At 37.5% G+C, this 18,134-nt stretch overlaps 1 protein-coding gene across 1 annotated transcript; it reads left to right on the top strand.

The window, feature by feature from the left end:
* LOC109231722 (extra-large guanine nucleotide-binding protein 1-like) lies at positions 285-5,723 on the top strand. The gene is made up of 8 exons (XM_019397383.1): positions 285-2,146; positions 2,246-2,383; positions 2,471-2,575; positions 2,667-2,852; positions 3,252-3,426; positions 3,973-4,214; positions 4,329-4,492; positions 4,889-5,723. The coding sequence occupies exons 1-8, from the start codon at positions 989-991 to the stop codon at positions 5,481-5,483; spliced, it is 2,763 nt and encodes a 920-aa protein (XP_019252928.1). The 5' UTR covers positions 285-988; the 3' UTR covers positions 5,484-5,723.

The raw sequence follows: 18,134 nt of genomic DNA, 5'->3' as shown, positions 1-18,134 counted from the left end.
CAACATTCAATACTGAAAGATTAACAACTTAATTAATTAAAAACCAATTATATTTGATTAGTTAAATAGAGACTTTAATTTAACTCTAGATAAAAGCCAAAAATAAAGAAGAAAGTCCTTCCCCTAACGTAGGATTACTTCAGATTCCAAACTGCAAGTCTTGTTCACATGATGCTAGGAAACAGCGCCAAATTTCAAAGTAATTGTCAAAAATACCCCTCTCTTTCCTACCCCCTTAATGTCACAGAAGTTTCCATGTTTTGGACCAATTCAAAGTTCAAAATGAGGCAGCCATCGCCCATCAGTCATAGTGATTTTTTAAAAAAGAATTTCTTACGACATTTTTTCTTGGAAATGTTTACTAAACGCGTTGATCAAGAAAAAAATGGTGTTGGAAATTCATGAATAGAGAAGGAGAAATAGTCTTAAGTCTTCCCAAAAAAAGAATCAAAGTCTTTTCGGTGGTCTCCAGTCTTGAATTTCTACTGGTAAGACTTAAGTTGTAGACCACAAACACACCTTATATTGTAATTATTGTAATTTCTCTCTCTCACTTCCATTCAGTTTTCATTCTCAAGAACCCAAAAAATTTCCTATCAAGAAACAAATTTTGAGGGTTACAATCATCATTTGACAACAACTTTTGAGTACCCTTTAAGCCTAGTGAGATATATATCTACTGGTAAGACTGAAGTTATAAGCCAATACTCCTTATATTGCAATTATTAGTATTGTATTTTTCACTTGCATTCAGTTTCCATTTCCAAGCTCTTGCCCCCTTTCCCAAAATAGAAAGAGCAAGAAAGTTCACATTTTGGCTTTTGGTTATATCAAGAAACAGGTTTTTCTGGGGTGTAATCATCAGTTGATTAGAACTGTTGTGTACCTTTTTTTGATAGAAACCTAGGAGTAAAGAAAGTCTCTGTCTTTAAATCTAATTCTGCTTGATGGGAGTTTGAGATTAGGATTTAGGATAGATATAGCAAATATGGCAGCAATCTTGAAAAGTTTTTTCCCTGTTACTTCCTCAAAAAAGGAGGATAAAGATGAAGAATTTGATGTAGAATACTCTTTTGCTGAGGAGTATAGTGGTCCTCCAGTTAGTTATGACATTCCTCAGGTTGTTCCTGTTGATGTAAGCCGGATTCCGACTGCCTCAGTTGTTGCTACGGCTATTTACCGGATTCCGACTGCCTCAGTTGTTGCTACGGCTATTATGTTAAATAGAAATTTATCACTGCCAGTTATTGAACCAATTGTCAGAAGTGATCACCAATTAGTCAAGAATCAGAAGTCAAAGGAGTTAGATTTAGGCTCTGTGGTAAGTTCTGTTTATGTTGATAATGGGGACTCTACCTTAGAATCAGAATATGTTGAGAATGATCATGCCTATAGAGTATCAGATGGAATTGAAAGTTCTGGTACCTTAGGATTTTCTGACAGTCATGATCGCTCCCGAGAGCTTTCAGGAAGTTCGGATGTTGAGGATTTAGTAGATGAATGCAATGAAGAAGTAAGATTTGTGAGTCATCCGAACCCTGCTGGTATAGAATCTGAGGAACCAATTTTGAGCTCTTCAGATTTTTCCTCAGATTATGCTGATGAAGCTGATGTCAACCAAGGTAGTAGAACAGCTGTTGTAAATTTCCATGAAATTCAATCAAGGGATGTTACTACTTACAGTGATGATGAGGAGCATGGAATGTTTCCCGAAAAGCCATTTGTGAGCAGTGATTCAAACAAGTGTTGTCGGTGTCATAAAGGAAGTCGATTCACTGACAAGGAAGTATGCTTAGTTTGTGGTGCAAAGTATTGTATCAATTGTGTGTTGAGAGCAATGGGGGCAATGCCTGAAGGAAGAAAGTGTATTACTTGTGTTGGTTATGGTATTAATGAATCAAAACGGGATTCATTAGGCAAGTGTTCAACAATGCTTAAGAGGCTGCTAAGTAAATGGCAAATGGATGAGATTGTGAAATTGGAAAAGTCATGTCAATCTAATCAGCTTCCACCCCATCTCGTGATCGTAAATGGTAAACGTCTTTCCCTTAGAGAGTTGGTTGACTTGCAAAGCTGTGAGCATCCACCAAAGAAGTTGAAACCGGGGAAGTACTGGTATGATAAGGTGTCTGGATTTTGGGGAAAGGTGAGTGTTAGATCCTACTCTCCCTTTTTTTTTTACATCAAAACATTAATGATGTTGTTTGCCTGATAATATATTTTTTTGCTTTGACTAATAAAACAGGAAGGACATAAGCCTTGGCAGATAATTTCTCCCCAACTAAATGTTGGTGATCAAATTAAGAGAGATGCTAGCAAGGGAAACACAGACATTGTGATAAATAATCGGGAAATTACGCAAGTAGAGCTGTTGATGTTGAAGGTTTTATTTCTAAACTAATTCATTCTTCTGAAATTATGAATGCTCTACTCGTGGTTGGAGTTCTTAGCACGTTGTCAAATCATTCAGATGGCAGGTATTAACTGTGAAGGAAGCATTTGCTTGTGGCTCAGTGCTGATGGATCCTGTCAAGAAGAGGGTATGAACAATGTGATTGGAAAATTATGGGAAAAGGTTGGTTTTCTATTCATCTGTCCATTCACTTCTTTTAACCAGTTTACCTACTTTTTTCTCGTCTTATCTGATAATCGCGATCTTTTTACAGACTACACATAAGCTGTTTTGTTCTGCTTTGAGATTGCCAACTCCTCCTGTGTGTGCGAATTCATCCGGTGTAGAAGTTGGAAGTGGATTGGATGTAGGCGACTCATGCAGTGCAGATAAGAAAAAGCTGTATAAACTACTTCTTGCTGGTTGTGATCAATCGGGAACAAGTACTATGTTCAAACAGGTAATGTATGGATGGAACGAGTCACTTAGACAGAAGATGTTTCTTTGCTGGTCTAACACTATTCTCATCTCAGTGAGCTTCTCGGCATCTTAATATTCATTAAAATTCGCATATATAAACTGGTTACTTACAGAGTTACGCTAGATGGCGAGTAGAGTGCATGATGTGGTTACTAATGAAGTCAAAGCTCGTAACTGTTAGGTTGTTTGTAGTTTTCTCCTGGCTCATGCTAATGGGAACCCAAGTAGGATTAATAGATTTGGTTTCATCTTTAATTGTAATATTACAAATGAAGATATATGTTTTCTGATTAAATGCATTTATATCACTTAATATATATAAAGGTGAATAAATTTAGATAAAAAATGTTAATGAGACATGCCTTTGTTTCTATTTCAGGCCAAAATTATATATCACGTTCCTTTCTCAGAAGAAGAGCATCAGAATATTACATACACAATCCAAAGCAATTTGTACAGATATATTGCTATACTCCTCGAAGGGCGTGAAAGATTTGAAGAAGAGTATCGTCTTGAAATGAGGAAAAAACAGCTTGATGAACCTGGCCCTTCAGGTATCAAATTTTATACAGTTTTGTTCCTGACTTCCCGAATGAACTGACCTTTTTATTACCCTTGTCTCTAATTCGTAAGAAATGCCCTTGTGATTAATGGAGTATAATCATTTTGCACACCCATGACAATAACTGCTGCTCTCTTCTGTCACCTGTTTCTCGGAACCCTTCCTTTGTCCATTTAAGCCTGCACTGCTTTTTGTACTATTGTTGAGGAATTGATAAAGTCTGATATATGGAAATCTAAAAATATCGATGACGATGATTTAAAGACTGATGATATGTTGATTTAGTGCTGCTATGGTTATGTTATATACTATTCTGGATTTAGTTCTTTCAGTTCTTAGACACATATCATTCACATGATTGCACCAAGTGCTACTTTTGTTTAATCACAAAATGGAGTATAAAGAGTTAACTATTCTCATTACCCTGCTGTAAGATTATCGTTCCAATTGAGAAATCGTTTAATCTCACCAAGCATTATATATTGAACTTAAGAATTGAGTTCTAAATCTGGATTCTAAGTGTTATCTTTGCTAACAGTGCTTCCAGACCTGATTGAAGAAGAGAATATCTATTCCATCAGCCCCAGACTGAAAAACTTCTCGGATTGGCTTCTTCAAGCTATGATGTTAGGAAATTTGGAGGTCATTTTTCCTGCTGCCACTCGAGAGTACGCAGCTGTAGTTGAGGAGTTGTGGAAACATAAAGCATTTCAAGCCACATATCAGCGGAGGAATGAGCTAGAAACGCTTCCAAGAGTTGCCAATTATTTCTTAGATCATGTAGGTTACTCTTTGTCCTTATTCTCCATTCTCAGTTAGGGATTGATAGAACTATGATTTTGCGTTCTTCTGTCGCCACCTTCAACTGATGAAATGAATGTCCTCCCTTGCTAGGCTGTTGAGATTTCAAAGGCAGACTACAACCCTTCTGATATGGATAAGTTATATGCTGAGGGCATTACTTCTTCCAATGGGGTCGCGTGCATGGAGTTTTCCTTCTCTAATCCATCTCAGCATAGCTACATGGAGGCCGTTGATCAGAATTCTTCCTCGATGAGGTAATCTCTCTCTCCAAGTTACATCTTTCAATTCCTTCCTTCTATTGGTAGCTACACCGTAAGGACAATAGGGCAGGTGTTCGCTAAAGATCTGTCATGACTGCCTATTTAATGGGAACAGCTTATTATCACTTGAAACAATCTGGTAGTTACGCGTATCATACATGACACTCATTATACAAACTTTTCAACAGTATTAGATGAGTAATGAACATACATTCATTTATACTTGAGAGGTTGGTTAAGGACTTCTCCATCTTTCAAGGAGCAGCTTCTTGATTCTTGGTTTATCATCAAGCTTTGAGAAGTTAGTTCTACTTTGTTTCATACCCAAAATCTACAATTGTGTTTGAGATTTGAGATGCCTTCCGTCAACTCATCTTGTTGCAAATGCAGGTACCAACTAATAAGAGTGCATGCGAGTTGCGTTGGGAAAAACTGCAAGTGGTTGGAGATGTTTGAAGATGTTGACCTTCTTATCTTTTGCGTTTCCTTGACGGAGTACACTGAGTATTTGGAGGACTACGATGGAGTTTGCACAAACAAGATGATGGAGAGCAAGAAGCTGTTTGAAAATATCGTCAGTCATCCAGCTTTTGCCCGGAAACATTGCCTCTTACTATTAAACAAGTTTGACATACTAGAGGAAATCATCGAACGGGCTCCACTTTCTGAATGCGAGTGGTTTCAGGAATTCAATCCAGTGATCAGTCGTCATCCCAACAGCAACACTAGCAACAACAACCCATCGTTGGCTCAACGTGCTTATCATTACATAGCCATGAAGTTCAAACGACTATATAGTTCCATAACAGAGCGAAAGTTGTATGTCTCATCGCTAACTGCTTTAGAGGCTGATAGTGTTGATGAAGCTCTTAAATACAGTAGGGAAATTCTGAAGTGGGATGAAGAAAAGCATAAAGTAATGCGCGATTGGACAACAGAGAGTGCTGAGGCTAGCACAACTCTTGATGCCAGCATAACTACATAGTTTACTATCATTCTTTTGTTGAGTCCACTTTGCCTTTTGGCATTGTACATAGTTTTAGAGGAGGAATTTACTTTTCTCATATGTAGCTAATAAAAATGTAAATTTTTCTTGTGCAGTAGAGATGAGGTTCCATTCTGCAATTTTGCAGATACAATCTTGTAATAGGGAATTTTTCATTATATGAGATACCTATACACTGTACACTGGAATTTAAAGAATTCATCCGCTTATTTTTTCAAATAATTTCACAAACTAGAGATGGACAGAAGGTGAAATGAGAGATGATGAGTAAACACATGCTAAATGACAAAAATTTCTTAGCTCAGATACATTATAAGAACATTTATACATACTTCTATATCGATTGTTCTTGTTATAGATAAATGTTTAGATGTAGGGGCGTAACCTTATAATATGCGGTATCACGGAACTGGTCGAAAGTTTTCACTTAATAAAAATGAAAATATTGGAGATACACACAGAAAAAAACACCCCTTGTTATTATAGTGATATATTCGTTTGTCCATTATGACACTGCTTCTGTGTATGCCACTATTTAGATGATCTACATCTCCTAAAATATATCTTTTCATTCCCTCGATATGACCTGAACTTCACGACCCAATGAATTCCCTAAATTTGGATATACATTTGTTGAGAGAATTTCGAATATATTTCATGATTTTTCGGAGAAATTTATAGCATCCATCTAGTAATGTTTTTCAAAAAAATTCAAAAACCAGAGTTGTTCAAGGGCTGAAGCTTGGATCATGAGTAAACACAGGCTAAATGATATAAAAAGAATTCTTACAACATATACATAACAAGAACATTTATACATAACTGGTACTAGTATAACATAAGCTACTATTCTTGATATATACTACAATTAGGTATTAATTAATACATCCAAAATCATGGTTTCAACAAGGAGCGAAACGGTCCATGAGCAAGAAAACAGTTGATTCACACATTGTGTTTTCATTCTTGTTCTCTGCAATTGAAGAAGAAGAAGAAGAAGAATTCTGGCTTTCTTCCATTTTGTCCCCTGAGTTTTTCTTCTTCTGGGATTTCAACAAGAAAAGGCTTCTGGTTCTAACTTTTTCACTTAGCTTTGTAATCTCACACACACAAGCATCAACTACTGTTGCCATTCTCTTTTTTTGGGCAAAGTTTCTCTCTTTTTCTTTTTTTCTTTGCTTATGTAAGTAATCTTGAAAATGTATAAAACTCAAATATGAAATTGAAAAGTGTAAAGGGTCTTCTTATATAGTATGAAATCAGAAGCATTGGTGGGGTAGGGGGATGGGCGGTGGAGTTGTGCTGGTGGAGTTTAGTGGTGTTAAAAAAATCTATTGGCAGATGCCACTAGATACCGGATTTAGTATATTTTATTAGAATATTCTCAACTTTTATTACCTTTTTTTGAGAGTATATGCAATACTTTTATGAATATTCAAAAGCCAGCTAACTCTGCAGATGTCAACAACAATCCAGTAAAATTTCACAAATGGAGTCTGCAAATATGAGTTTCACAAAATATAGACAGTTCTAAGTTCGAATATTGAGGATAGTAAATTAGCAATGAGCGAAAAAATCAAGTAAAAATAGTGCGGGCTAGCTAGTTTTCGGAATGGTAATCGAAAAATAGCTAGCGTTTATGGAGTCAATGAAAAATAGCCACTGTTTTACTGAAACACGGAAATTTCCAGCACAATATGCTGGATTATGAAGCTCTTGCGTATAAACTTCCAACATATTATGTTGGAACTCCAGCACACGGAAAGTTCCAGCATAATATGCGGGATTATGGAGCTCCTACATATAAACTTCCAGCATATTATAACGGGACTCCAGCACATTATTAAATTTCAGCATATTATGCTGGAAACTCATATGTAAAAAATTCGAAATCCAGCATAGTATGCTGGAATATTTTTGGATTTTTAAGAGTATTTTTGTTTAGATTTTATCTTTACATGAAAAGTGGCTAAATTTCAATTACTTTTGAAACTGTGACTATTTTTCAATTATCAGTTGTAAATATGGCTATTTTGATTTTTTTTCCCCCTAAAATCAATCTAACTATGAAGCTTTTCAATGGATTATGGATTGAAAAATAAACAGATTCACTAGTCTCGCTAATTCACAATTGAGACATACTAGTTAACTGATTTTTTTTCGAAAAGTCCAGCCAAATAATATAATTATTGCAAAGATCTGAAATGATAAACATGGAAAAATTTGAGAAATTATAAAGAAGCTGACTAGTTTGTTAGTTTTTTGGCTTAGGACCACAAATGAATTCAAAGTCTTTTGTATTATTATCATAGAAAGAAAGTTGTAAATAGTTGACAAAACAGTGTTCCATTCTGGCCCAAAGAAACAAGGCATTTCAGCAGGCGCTGCTACTGGTATTGCCTTCAACCACGTGATTGGTGGGCTTTTAACTTTGCTTTTACTCATTTTTCTTTTTGAATTTTTAATTGAATTTAATTTTTGAATTCTGAAAAATAAAAACGAATAGAATCTTTAATGATTCTGGGAATTTTTCCCACCCAATTAGCCAATGCTACGCGTATTAGGTTACATTAAATGATGTAACGGGTGAAATTCATTTTTATATACTTTGTTTGGCATGTTAATTTAATGTCGGTGGACTAATGTATGCTCCGAAATCTGAGGAAGGTAATGTGTACATAGACCTAATATCTACTTTGTAGTTTGTAGAGGTAAAAATGATGTTTCTAAAAGACTCTCGGCTCAAAAAAACTAGCCATATTCATGAACAAATTAATTTCTTCAATTTCTTTATTTATTTTTGGCCGGCAGCTTATCATTCACTTATGGATGAAAATCGAAGTTGTCTTTCACAATTGTTCTTAATATTTAAAATCAAATTCTCTCTCAAAGTAGTTGATAATTGATCTTGAAAATAGTAAATATCTTTTTCATTGTCTGACTTTTTCAAAACAAAAATAAGAGAAGTGGAAAAAGGCAAATCTCGATTGGACATACAAGCTGGCATGACTCATAGAATAATTGTCTAAGTTCTTATCCGAAGCTTATTCCAATAATTTAACTGAAATTATTGCATTGCAAATCATATAACTGTAACGATTCGATTGGTCGTTTTGAGCAATTGTGTCCGGTTCGGCAGTTTGAGATCATGAGTAGCCTCACACGGGTTTTTGAGAAGTTCGGGAAGGATTTTTAGAAGTAACTTTCATTTGAGAAGCTTGAAGTTGAAAGAATTGACCAAGATTTGACTTTTGAGTATTTGACCTCGGATTGGAGTTTCGATGGTTCCGATAGCTCGGGTGGTGATCTTGGACTTAGGCGTACGTCCGAATTTGGATTTGGAGGTCTGTAGGGTAATTTGAAGCATTTTGGCGAAAATTGGAAAGTTGAAGTTTTGGAAAATGGAGAAGTTTGACCCATAGTTGACTTTTGTGATATCGGGGTCGAATTGCGATTCCGAGAGTTGGGACAGCTCCGTTATGTCATTTGGGACGGACTTTTCTGCAACATTTGGCGTCATTCCGGATTGGTTTGATAGGTTTCGGCGAGTTTTGGAAGTTGGAAGATTGGAAAGTTCATAAGTTCGATTCATGGTGTGATTCGTCGTTTCGGCATTGTTTGATGTGATTTGAGACCTCGAGCGAGTCCGTGTTAGGTTATAGGACTTGTTTGGGTGTTTAGACAGGGTACAGGGGGCCTCGGGTATGTTCCGGGTGGGCTAAGGGTCATTTTTCCTTATTTTTGAACTGTTGTTTGCTGTCTTCTGGTATCCTTCTTCGCGATCACGAAGAGTCCCTCGCGTTCGCGAAGTGTTTCTGCTGACCACCTCGAAATCCTTCTTCGCGTTCGCAAAGTTCTGTCTTATTCCTCATCGCGTTCGCGTTCCTCTCATGCGTTCGCGTAGCTATGCCATTCCACTCTTCGCGTTCGCGTACTTAATCACGCGTTCGCGAAGAGCAGTTGTTGGGGCATCAGACTCTTCTTCTTCGCATTCGCGAATGTGTTTTCGCGTTCGCGAAGCACATCTGGGCAGCCTTCATCTTTCCTTCTTCGCGAACGCGAGTATCCTTCCGCGTTCACGATGCTTTAGCATCTGGGCAGAATAAATAGTACTCTATTCTGAGGGTTTACTATTTTTACCATTTTTGGAGTTTTAGAGCTTGGTTTTGGGCGATTCTTTATGAATTTTTCAAGCAAAACGATTGGGTAAGTGTTCTTCACCTAGAATTTATTATATTCCATGATTGTCTTTATTTTTATCATTTAATTAGCGTTTTAGGTTGAGGAAAAATGGGGATCTTTAAGAAAACTTTCAAAATAAAAAATCATGATTTGAGGGACCAAATAGTATCGGAATTGGATAAATTTTGTATGGTTGAACTCATATCAGAATGGGTATTCGGTTTTTGTAAAATTTGTCGGGTTCCGAGGTGCGGTCCTGGGGTTCGACTTTGGACCGATTTTTAGAATTTGATAAAGATTGAAACATTATAATCCGGAATAGTTTCTTATGAGTTTAATTTGTGCTTTGAAGTTACTTTGGTTAGATTTGAGCCATCCGGAGGTATTTTCACCTGAGAAGTTCATTTTAGAGTACCGGTTTGTCTTCTTTGAGGTAAGTATCTTGCCTAACCTTTTTGTGTGGGAGTTCCCTTTAGGATTTGAGTCTTCTATACTAATTGTAGTCCGCGTACGCGAGGTGTCGAGTGCGTGCTCGAACTTATTTGTGGAAAATTTGCCTTTTAGGATTCTTAGGTCCTTGAATTCACTAAGTAGGAAGTTGTTCTGATATGATTGAGTTTTCTATTTGCTAGTTTCACCTCTACATGCTCTATACGATGTTATTAGCACTTCTTTACCTCTTACTTGTGTCACACCTTCTTTTTTACACACCTACCCCGAAGGATAATGTATAAGGGAGTTTTTCCATTTTTAGTGACATTATTCGAAATGGGATTATTTATTCATTTCAGAGTCGCCACTTGGGATAGGTTTGGCTTTTGGTGTCCCAAGTCACCGGTTTATCTTGAATCCCAAATCGAGGAAATTTCGACTTCCCGAGTGGAGTCTGCGAACCAGAAATTCTAAGTAAGGAATTTTGTTAACCCGAGGGAAGGTGTTAGGCACCCCCGGATCCCGTGGTTCTAGCACGGTCGCTTAAACTGTTATAATTGGCTAAAAATCTGATTTCAATACATGTCATCCTATAGTGGAATTTTAAAATTCTTTACCGTTTTTCATTAATTTTAGGAAAATTGAACGTCGTTTAAAATATGTTTTCGGATCACGTCACATGAAATGCACCCGGACCCTTGACACATTTTATTCAACGTTTTGGGATTTGGATTTGGGTCACATGAAATGCACACCCGAATTTAGGAAAGTAAAATTATTAAAGAACGCGCCTAAAGTGACTAACGTGTTATTAGCTTTGCGGGAGGCCATGAAAATTCGTTAAATGGCACGTCCCGAATTCTAAATATTTTAATATGAGTATTTAAAGAGGGCTACGCAATTTGTGATTTTATTTGGCGCGGCGCACCTTATTTTATTTTAAGGGCCATCCTAAAAGGGACTATTATTCTCTATTAAAGATTGTCTCTAAAGACCTAGTTAATTCGCATTGTTTATTACTATTAAAAGTATTCAAGGAATTCGGGCCTCAAGATCAAGTCCAAACTTCAACAAGAGGGAAACTCCTTAATTTAAATTTGCTACTTATCTTGGAAGGCCCAAAATTATATTGCAAAATTAAACTAATGATTTCAAGTGGGAATTCAGGCCCCTAGCATCTTGGGCTTCAAAATCAGCCCAAGAAGAAAGATATATCATCCAGCTTTATGAGAAACTGCCTGATATTGGGCTTCAACACAGGCCCAATTCGGAGGCAAGCTAGAAAATAGGGACTCAAAGTCAAACCCCTGACCAATCTATAATTTGATAAACGGACCAATTCAAATGAGCTGGTCATATTTGGGCTTCACGTTAGACAACTGGGCCCAGCATCACACCCAATTTTTCATAATCCAATAATATGAGCAATAACAGAGATGAATTCAGTATTAACACATAAATGTGAAATTCAAGACTTGATTACCTAATTTTAAAACCTTGACATCAATTAATGGTGATTCAACTTACGAGCCTACTCTTTTGCTTTACTTTTAATGGCAAATAGACGGATGAACTCTATTAATTAACAGGTCTAAGGCTAAAACATGAACAACTGGGTATTTTTATGTTTTGCAGACCTATATGACTCCAATCAAATGCCCTCAGAATTAAGCTATGGAAATACAAGCAACACAGCAATTTTACAACTACTTTAAGCTTTAAAACTCAAACTACATTTTGAAACACGGTGGTAGTCCTTTGAAGGACTTGAAGACTCATACACAATGGACGAGTAGTGAAGTCTGATAAATTTTAACATATTTCGACACTTAAAACTAACATAGCTTGTAACCAAATTTATACTACTGGAGTTATGAACAAATGAAGCATAGTTCAACAGTCCAGATCAATTACAGAGAAGACTCAGCTAAATAATGGAACTAAATCGAGCCACAATGGTCTAAATGAACATAGATCAATCATGAGAAACATGCTTGGCTTTATTTTCATTTCCAGTTTTGAGCTACATCAGAGAAGATCCGGAACATGTACCTGAAAATGGGAGGAAAGTGCAGCTAAATGGTCAGGTACCAACAACAGCAACACAGCAGCAATATGATCAATTTTAAAACCAAAATAGTATCACAGCAGCCCAGGAATGAATTACAGAGGTATAGCACCAACATATGACCAAAATAAGCTTGATTGAACCCAAACCCGCTCGAAATTGACCCAGAAAAACTTCTGAAGTTTCAGCAACCAGACACAAGGAATTCTCAAGTCAATTTCATATTTATCTAGGCTAGAAACTCGAATGCAAAGCTGGAACCCGAAATTGATCTAAGAGGCTTCAATAGAATAGCATTTTTTTTAGTTTTTGTGTTGTTTTTGGTTTTTTTTGGAAGAACTAAGATCTAAAATGAACTTTCTAACTCTAAGATTTCATATTTAGTTTTTGAATTTGGAAATTCAAATTTTTAGATTTCTAAAACTTGTAGCAACTTTGGGGGGGAATTTTCAGATGCCCAAAAACTTGTGAAACAAGGCAGTAGGGACTGCCTTTTATTGGCAAAATTGAGGGATCCTCTCAGATTTTTGTTCACACCTTTAGTCCCTCTTTTCTTGTCAGTTTTAGCTAATTAGACCTTCATTTTCTGACTTGTTTCTCAAGTTACTGCATTTTAATTCCTGAAATTCTAATTGGAACCCCATCTAGAATGTTCTAAGGGTTTCCAAATCAGTTATTTGCAAGATCCCCTATTTTGAATTACCCCAACTACCCTTGATTTGATTCTGAAATTACCAATCCTATACTAGTTGACCCCATCCCCTTTTACTAACCATGGTTAACTAAATAAAGGTCTAGACTATTCAGCTATAACCAAAATAATTTTAAAAACTCTAAAATTGAATTATTGAATCCAACTAATACTAAACAAGACTGAAAATTAACCCTAATTCATACTACTGTCAAACTATCCGTTAAACAAAATTAATAATCAAAATCAAACTAAATCGACCTTGAACTAAACTAAACTAAACAATAAAAGTGAACAATCAAAGAACATGAAATGAACACTGGATTAACTAATCAGAAAATTCTAACAGAATCAATCGAAACAAAGCTAAGCTAAAAATCAAAAATAATGCAAAGAAAACAGAATCATCAAACAAAATCAAATAAGGAAATAAGAACTCACTGATTTAGGTCTTCTAATTGATTGAATTCGAATTGAGTCTATTATATGTTTGTTCTTGGTAAGAACAAACATATAATTTATTTAGGAAACCAAATCGACACTTGGTAGTCCTTGAAGGATTCAACCAGTTTTTATAAAACCCTAGATCTAAAATTTTAAAAGTTGCGGTTGGATTTGGGGGAAAATAGTTCGGGGTTTAGGTAGAGGAGGGTTAGGAGAGTGTAGGGTGTGATTTTTGGGAATTTTGGAGGAGTCAGGGTTTTGGGCCGGAACTTTGATTCGAGATTCGAAGGTCTTGGGTGTGTTTTGAGGGAAATGGATCGTGGATTCGGAACAAGGAGGTTGAGATGGGGTAGTGGTGTAAATTTGGGCGAGTTTGGAGGTTCGCCGCCGGCGGAGGCGATTTCCGGCCGGCGGCCTACGGCGGAGGGTGGCGGAGACACGGTGGTCTGATGGTGGGCGGCGGTGGGAGACGGAGAGGTGACGGGGGTACGAGGAAGAGGAGGTTTGTCTTTAGGGTTTTTGACAAATTTGGACATTTATATTTAGAAGCCAAGGTTAATTAATGGCCGTTGGATTAGGAAGGATGGAAGGCTTAGATTAATTCGCCCTTTATTGACTCAAAATGACGTCGTTTTATTAATACGGGGTCTGGACCGGGTGTGGTTTGGGCTAGACGGGCGTGGGTTGGGCACATTGTGTCAATTGAGCTAGCCAGATGGCCCAAAAGACTGGCCCGCTTTTTCTTTTCCTTCATTTCATTTTTCTTTTGTTGGTTTTCTTTTCTTTTCTTTCTTTATTTATTTAATTTTAGATTTTATTAAGTACAAAATTAAAAATAGACAAGACCTGATGTAACTCCAAAATTAAACTAATTAATTATCAAAAATTAAACAAATCCTAGTTTAAAAAGAAAACTTAAGGAAAAATTAAAAACTAAAAGCAAAACAATGCAAAAGGGCTATTTTGTTATTTTTTCTTATTTTTGTAATGTTAATTAAGTAATGAAAAATGTTAAAATGAGTTTCTAAATGCAAGTATGCTATTTTTGTATTTTTCATGAATTATATCAATTAAAAATGCACAAAATTGCACATAATCACAAAATCATGCAATTAATTCCCTAAAATTCAAATAATAACAGAAAAATCCTAATTTTAATGAATTCTATAGGAGTAATTTAAGCGAGGCAAAAATCACATGCTCACAGCTGCCCCTCTTTGCTCGGAGACACGAAGGGTTTTCGGGCAAAGATAAATGAGCATTTATGAGAGATTTTTGCCTGCTTGGTATTCCATGAGAAACATTTTTGAAAACCGTCTGACCGAACCCTGCTTCAAAGGTTGCCTATATATCCTTGGCTGTAAAGGAATCAGGTCAGTGTAGTTCTGGAAGGTTTGGTAGCTGGGACTACCAGGAGCTATGATTTCACTGCCGTTGCTGCTGCTACTGCTTGCTGACCTCCTTATTACACCAAAAGGAAAATCAAAGCTAAGCTAGCTATGCCTATCAACTATGATTTACAAGATTCCTATCTATAAATCTCTTGAAGCTTGATCTTGAGTCTTAGCTGATTCTGCTGTGGACTCCGATCTGAATCTTGATGCTCGCAAGTTGTAGGTATTGTTTCTTTTCGCAGCATTGGATCAAAGCGGGATCGGCGGGGCTTATGCCTTCAATCAAATTTTGAGCAATCCGCACCTTTGTTCGCTTCAACATTTGAGTTTATTTCTTTTTGTTCTTTTCTTCTTTTCTTTATTCCGGATTGTGACTCATTCTTTTTGTCGTCTCGAACCATGTGCCTCGAGGTCAGACCTGCTTAAGACACCAAAACAAACAAACGAACGAAATTTTTCTGCCTCATTTTCACTAGAAAAATTTCGTGAGTTAGTTGTGACACATATCTAAGCGATAAAATCAGGATTGTGTATCCTTGGGAATGAAGCCAGGTTATGCTGGGAAATGGCTGGGTTATGCCGGCAAAGAAAAAGGTCCTCGGGTTATGCCGGGGAGGTCCGCGGGTTATGCCGGAATAAAAAGGAAAAAAGATCCTCGGTTTATGCCAGGATAAAGGAGAAAGGCTTCTTGGGTTATGCCAGGGAGGTCCACGGGTTATGCCGGGATTGAAAGAGAAAGGCTCCTTGGGTTATGCCAGGGAGGTCCACGGGTTATGCCGGGATTGAAAGAAAAAGGCTCATTGGGTTATGCCAGGGAGGTCCACGGGTTATGCCGGGATTGAAAGAAAAATACTCCTTGGGTTATGCCAGGGTGGTCCACGGGTTATGCCGGGATTGAAAGAAAAAAGGCTCTTTGGGTTATGCCAGGGAGGTCCACGAGTTATGCCGGGATTGAAAGAAAAAAAGGCTCCTTGGGTTATGCCAGGGAGATCCACGGGTTATGCCGGGATGGAAAGAAAAAATCTCCTTGGGTTATGCCAGGGAGGTCCACGGGTTATGCCGGGATGGAAAGAAAAAAGCTCCTTGGGTTATGCCAGGGAGATGCACGGGTTATGCCGGGATATCTAGGGAATGGGGCCCTATGCTAACATGATTTTTTTTCTTTTGGGATTTTCATTTTCACTTCTTTTTCTTCTTTCTTTCTTCTTCTTTTTATTTTCTTCTTTTTGTTTTTCTCTTTTTATTTAGTAAAACGCATGAAAGAAATTGGGGAGAAACTTCCTTTTCGGTCGATTCCCTGTTGCAAAGCTGTTTCAGCGCTTGCGCATTTCTTTTCTCTTTTGGGTTGCACCTGCTTCTTGCATGGTTGCTTTGAATTACACCTGTTTTAACTTTCAACAAAGAACAATTTGTTAGTTTGAAACGGTGGTTGGTTTTGTGGCCTTGATCATCTCAATTGCTTGATCCCGACCCAATTTCCGTTGAGAATTTTGCTGCTTGCTGGCTTTGAGGGTGGATCTCTTTTCAAACCGACAGGACTCAACTTTTAGGATTTCATGATGACTCACCCCGTGTGGGCTCTGGCCTTTTCACTTTATTCTGCTCTTAGGACCTTTGTCTTTGACTTTCTTTCCTTTCCAATGTCTTTGCTTTGAAAGCATCAACCACCATGGCCAGTCGGGATTGGCCTGACGCACCCGCTGAGGCTGGGTATTTTCTTTGGATTTTGCCAGGCGAGGCCCTATAAAACCAGTCCTGCCACCTTTCCTTTGTAATAGTCCCGAAATCAGAGTTAAACCGAAAGGGATTCAAAGAAGAAGTATGCAAAAGACAGCATATGAGTTTTAAAGAGAAGCGTCCCTTCCGGGGGAAAAGAAGGACTTATCTGGGGGTGCCTGCTGGCTTCAAATGGACATGACATGCTTCTTGGACTGGATGCCCGACCCACACAAACTTTCCAGTTTCTCATGAACCCATTGATCCGTATTTCAAAATCAGGGAACCTTGCCAGGACTCTTTTAGTGATGAGATGTCTTCTTTTCGGCCGATAGCGCCCTTTGCGGGTTTTTCGCTAATCGACCTCTCTCATTTCTCTTCTCACCGTCGCCCGATAGTGCTCTTTACGAGTTTTCACCAAACGGACTCTCTCATTTTCAAATTCTCTACTCACCGTCGCCTTATGGTGCCCGAGGGTTTTCACCGATAAGTCTCTCTCATTTTATTTCTCTCAATTTGGACTTTATTAGATCCCAACAATGTTGTTTTTCGATTCCCACGCCTTTGCCAATTGATCAGAAGGACTTGGACAAGGTTTTGGGTAAAAAGACTTTTGGACGGAAGTACAACTTTGGAACCATTTTGGTGGACTCATAGCCGAACCAATATATCATCTGCCCCAGTTTCAACTTTTGGGGGAATTTGGGATTTTTGTTTTGGTGTGACTGAACCCCGGTGAGAGGCTGCCTACGTATCCTTTCGTAATCAAGTCAAACGTAGTTCAGGAAAAATATTTGGTTTTGTTGTTTTTGTTTTTGTTTTCTTTTTCTTTTTCTTTTCATCATATTTTCTTTTTTTTTCATATTTCTTTTCTTTTCTTTTTCCTTTTTTTTCCTTTTTTTTTATTTGTCTTTTTCTCTTTTTTTTTTCAATAATACTTTCAGGTTCCAAAGAGGGTAACCAAGGAAGGGTAACTGGCTCAAAGGGTTTGCGAAAGATTGATAGTGTTTGGATAGCGGGATTGAAAGCCTTCGTCATCTTAATTGAACAAAGTCGTCACCGTAAAGAATCTAGACATAGTACCTTTTTACTGCATCCGCATTCACAGCTGCTTCGGGATCATTGCCTTCGATGTCTCCAAGATACAATGCTCCTCTCGGCAATATCTTTCGGATGATGTATGGACCCTTCCAATTAGGAGCAAATTTTCCTTTGGCTTCCTGGTGATGAGGGAGAATGCGTCTTAACACGAGTTGTCCCACTTCAAAAATCCTGGGTCGTACTTTCTTGTTATAAGCACGGGCCATTCTTTGTTGGTACAACTGCCCGGATGTGCCCTGAGTACAACACACTCTTTTGTTGTAATGTATGGACCTTTTCAACCCGCGAACCAATTTTCCTTCAATTGTTCCAATTCTTTGTTTTATTTCCTCAAGGTTACCTTCTTTGCATTTCGAATCTTGATTCATTATTTCGAAATCTGACAGCGTTTTGGGATCTAGGCATGAAGTCCGCAAGCATGTCATGCTATTTAAAGCTACATTATTAGAGCTAAAGAGAAGAAATGAAGGAGAAAAATAGCAAAATCAGAAAGGATAAAGAAAAATGAACGATGAAATATTGATTTCATTTCTTGGAATTTTGAAGATAACAGGGTTCACATTCGGGAACTTAAAGACAAGAAACTAAAAGAAACATCCGAG

Source organism: Nicotiana attenuata, chromosome 1 (genome assembly GCF_001879085.1).
Source record: "Nicotiana attenuata strain UT chromosome 1, NIATTr2, whole genome shotgun sequence".
Lineage (NCBI taxonomy): Eukaryota > Viridiplantae > Streptophyta > Magnoliopsida > Solanales > Solanaceae > Nicotiana > Nicotiana attenuata.
Note: the sequence above shows the minus strand (reverse complement) of the source record. Positions and strands in the feature narration are given on the sequence as shown.

What these genes read in the sequence shown, in the direction of transcription:
- LOC109231722 (XM_019397383.1), top strand. Translation starts at nt 989, where the DNA reads ATGGCAGCAATCTTGAAAAGTTTTTTCCCTGTTACTTCCTCAAAAAAG. An exon ending in TAGAGCTGTTGATGTTGAAG is followed by an intron (nt 2,384 to 2,470) that starts GTTTTATTTCTA and finishes CAAATCATTCAG; the next exon opens with ATGGCAGGTATTAACTGTGA. An exon ending in TGATGAACCTGGCCCTTCAG is followed by an intron (nt 3,427 to 3,972) that starts GTATCAAATTTT and finishes CTTTGCTAACAG; the next exon opens with TGCTTCCAGACCTGATTGAA.